At 40.1% G+C, this 4,392-nt stretch overlaps 1 protein-coding gene across 1 annotated transcript; it reads left to right on the top strand.

Annotated features, from left to right (window-relative positions):
• Window positions 1-113: 113 nt before the first annotated feature.
• Window positions 114-3,612, top strand: LOC112139628 (myosin-binding protein H-like; the record flags this gene model as incomplete). Its single annotated transcript, XM_024262467.2, has 4 exons — window positions 114-309; window positions 1,254-1,393; window positions 2,052-2,211; window positions 3,192-3,612. Coding segments are annotated over 4 exons (699 nt in total), but the record flags the coding sequence as incomplete, so codon positions are not given.
• Between the last annotated feature and the right edge of the window lie 780 nt (window positions 3,613-4,392).

Below are 4,392 nucleotides of genomic sequence, written 5' to 3'. Positions count from 1 at the left end.
GCACATGCAACACCAACGTTGTTTGGTGTTTAAATGTATATCCATCTGAATTTATGAGGAAAATATGAGGTTTTAGATAACTGAATAGATGTTTTGACTTTTCCTCTAATCAGGGAAAGCCCAAGCCTGTGGTGTCCTGGTTGAAGGACGGTCAGCCTTTGGACACAAAGAGAGTGAACATCAGGAACAGTGACAGGGACAGCATCCTGTTCATCCGCGGTGCACAGAGGGAGGACTCTGGGGTTTATGAGATGTCTGTGAAGGTGGATAGCTTTGAGGACAAAGCTCCCATCACTCTCCAGATTGTTGGTGAGTTAAATGCTGACCTGATTTATTGTGGATTGCGTTCAACAATACTGCATGGATACATATAAAAAGAAAACTGTGTTGCATCAGAATATGATGACTTATAGACTAAAACAGAGATGCTTGCTCACTTGAAAGTTTTAACTCTTGAAATAGGAAGTAAAGTTTTAAAGATTTAAGTTTCTATCTTGTTTTGTTGAGTATGACAGTTACGGTTTAAATATTTTTAAACATGAGCATGTGCTGAATGGAATTGTTTTTTGCTGATAACATTTGTGTTTTTGTTGTTTTTAACATGTTCTTGTAGCATTTTTCTCATGATAGAGGACATATATTACCAGAATTAAGATTAAAACTGCATTTCTGGGTATTTCTTTTTTCAGGCCAGATGAAATGAATAATAGTTTTGACATAGAAACTGCAATTCAAAGTCTAAAAGCTCCTTGTTCTGCTGCATTCTAATGCATCCTCTTGTAGACTAACAGATCCATGTATGGTTTTGTTTTCCTCGTTCGAGCTGGTATCTGGCTCCAAAATGTATGGCTGAACAGCTCAGATATTGCTACTATTTTATTTATTTATTTATTTTGCAATGGAGGGGACTGTAAGTTAGCGGGACAGCTTTTAAAGAGGTGGATGACGGGAAGTGGGGCCAGGCTTCAACTCCTCCTGCTCTGCAGAAACCGTGTCACAGGTTTTTTTTTTATTATTATTATCATGGCCTAAAACAGTATAATCATAATTAAAAGAGCACTGGGAACAGTTTTACAACAGATCAAAAGTTGATCGGAGTGGGACTTTAAATTAAATTCTAAACCAACTGTGCCTGTTTGCATGATCTTGATAAACTGCTCTTCACTGTGCATTTGATCATGAACTGGTATCTTGAACATGATGGAGGGGATACAGAGTAGGAGTGTGTTGCTAACAGAGATGTGTCTTCTCAGACCTGCCTGGCCCTCCCACCAGTGTGAAACTGGTGGATAGCTGGGGCTTCAACGCCGCTTTGGAATGGACTCCTCCCAAGGACAACGGCAACACAGACATCACGGGATACACTGTTCAGAAAGCAGACAAGAAGACTGGGGTATGTCCTGTCTCGCCATAAAAGTCACAGAACAAGCAACCATGACAGCCAAAGTACTTGAAATGGACTGAAACTTAATTTAGGTGGAAATGCGGAAGCGCTGTGTAACATGCACGACTCAGCGTTAATCTTATCAGTTGTGAGCTGAACTAATAGTTCTCCAAATTACATTATTTTATTAAAACGTTTTTGATTCAGTTCAGCCCTTTTTCTGGCTTACTTGACTGCATTAATTAAGATCTGCTTACAAATAAAATTAATTTAATTTAACTGAACTGTCCCAACCACTGCATTTTTGCAGATTTAAGATCTGGACTTGATCTCTACTGTAACTCTCCTGCTTTCAACTCTTTCCATGTTTTCATGAGGAAATCAGTCTCAGATTTGTTGTTGATATTGGGATTTTTCTGATGTTGTATGCGCCAGACAGAAATTGTCAAATTTTTCTACAAAATACTTTTAAGAAATAGCATTTTTTTTTGTTCCCGTGTTTGATTCATGCTGAACTGTGGAGCTAAACCAATTAAAATATGGTTTTTCTAATGGTATCCTCACAGAATTCTTGTGACCTTTCAAGATGCATTTCATGGACTTTAGAAAAAAAAGTCAATGGATTGTTTTTAAAATCTTTAATCTTTTGTTTTGTCACCACCTGCAGGATTGGTTCACTGTGCTGGAACACTACCACAGGCTAACCGCCACCGTCTCGGACCTCGTCATGGGGAACTCGTACTGCTTCAGAGTTTTTGCTGAGAACCAAGTGGGCATCAGCGAGCAGGGCACTGTCACCAAAGAAGCTGCTACAATTCAGAAAACAGGTGACCTTCTCCAAACGCACAGTTTGCTGTTAAACTCTTTGATCAGCTGGTTTAGATACATAAGAGGACAAATAACACTCATTAATGAGCTGCAGATAGTAGGTGAGGGTCTGATGAGATTACTTTAAGAGAGAAAATGACCCTGGCTCTGCTTTAAACAAACGTAAGTGGGTAGCTCACTTGGCCAGTATTCAGAAACTGCTGAGAGAAATTTTAAGAGGCTGTGAAAGCATTATGACTGTTGGCAGAGTAGTGTTGCTTCACGTGTGTGTCTGTGTGTGTGAGGTGGTGAGGGGGTTATGTCAACCTTTGCCTCCTACCCTTTTAGAAATGTCACTGGTGGCTTGGCTCTGAGCCTGTGTTTGCTACAGGCTGTAAGATTTAAAGATGCACTCCTGTGAAAATGGATTTGTTGGTGTTTTTAGAAGGCTCCTGTGGCACTTTTCAGATGATGGATGGCATATGTAGAGAAAATTAAACATCTTTTTTAGGGTAAATCATGAATCAGGAGCAAAAATGTAATTGGAAAAGCTTGTAGTAGTGGTGTGGAAGCAACCACGAGCTCTCTTTTTCTCTCCATTCCGATGCATCCACTCGCATATAAAGGGATCCTTTACTCTCCTCGTCTGAGCTGGTATCTGGCTCAAACTGTACAGCTAGATAGTTCCAATATTGCTCACCATTTTTGTTGCACCGATACTGTTAGCTTTGGGTTGTGAGAAGCTATAAGCTAGCAGGAGAGCATGTTAACAGATGGGCTTACTCTGCACCAACTCAATTGTGAATTTCTGATAAACTACTGCTGCTCTGCAGAAACAATGTCCCAGACACCAGCTAAAAATAGCAGAATCCTAATTACAAAGACAGCTGGTGATGCTTGTCCACAGACAAATCCATCACAAAGCTCTGCTTTCCTCTACAAACTGTCAAACTGTTGAACTGGATTCACTTTAGGGTATCCCTGTTTTGTATGATAACAGGAATCCACTACAAACCTCCGGAGTACCAGGAGCGCGACTTCTCAGAGGCTCCCAAGTTCACCACCCCTCTCCTGGACCGAGCTGCCACTGTGGGATATACCACCAAGCTGCTGTGCTCTGTTCGGGGAAGTCCTAAGGTCAGTGAGGGGTGTCTTACACAGATCTATCTATCTATATATATGTATTTTTTAAGTTCAACTTAATGTATTTGAGTTGGAAAAATGGAGACTCCCAATAAAGATCACAGCTGAGGAGATCCAGCAGAGATGATGGGAAGGGCTTGCACTGGTATTTCCTTAAGTAGTTTCAGCATGTCTCACACTCTTTTTGGCAGCTGCTCCTCTGGTTAAACATATCTATACAGTTGTCCATCTAACTCAGACAGATTACATGGCAGAGGAGGAGAGAAATGTGCGAGTCACTTCCCTCTCTCTAAACAAGGCAGTAAAAGGAAATTGATCTTGTTTGATCACAAAATGTTGAAGAAAAACATGAATAGCAGTAATTAGCAAGTAATAGTGTATGGATAAATACAACTCCTGAGAAAAGGGTTTATTTAGATTTTATTGGAATTTGTTTGCCACATCAAATGGAGAAAGTTATGTATTTATACTCTACATAAGTGTTACTCTTTAGGTACTATCGTGCTTAAGCAAGCCTTTCTTAATTGTCCCAGAGGATAACAGCAGCTGTGTCAAAGCATATCCAGTGACCGTCTGAAGGGGAATATCACTTTCATTTTGGAGAAGCACATGCCTCCCGGCACTTGCAAATAAAAGTCATGTATTTATATTATAGTCATACCCTGTCCTTGTTTTTAAAAAATACTTTCCCTTTATGTTAAATACTCCAAAATGGAAGTCTGAAACAGATTTGCTATTGACTTCAAAGTTTGCTGAAAATGTTTGACAGACAGACATGTTCCAGGCACTGATAAGCTGTCCTTTTGTCTCTGATAAAGTGCTGTTACATGGAAGGAAGTACACTGATTTAGGAGCTGAGGAAGAACATAAAAAGAGTCAGCGATAAGAGACTGAGCTTGATGCACTGCTATGTCCACATGGAGATAGCGCTATGTCAAAGAAGGTGCTATTTTTGTCTCCCAAACAGACTACAGGATCAGTGCATTTGACCAGTTTCTGCTTGTCTTGATTAGTGGTCAAAACATATGGAAAACCGTGTTTGCTCAGTAAGTTACTTG

The sequence above is a fragment of the Oryzias melastigma genome, unplaced genomic scaffold (genome assembly GCF_002922805.2).
Source record: "Oryzias melastigma strain HK-1 unplaced genomic scaffold, ASM292280v2 sc02209, whole genome shotgun sequence".
NCBI lineage: Eukaryota > Metazoa > Chordata > Actinopteri > Beloniformes > Adrianichthyidae > Oryzias > Oryzias melastigma.
This window is presented reverse-complemented; position numbering and strand designations above follow the sequence as displayed.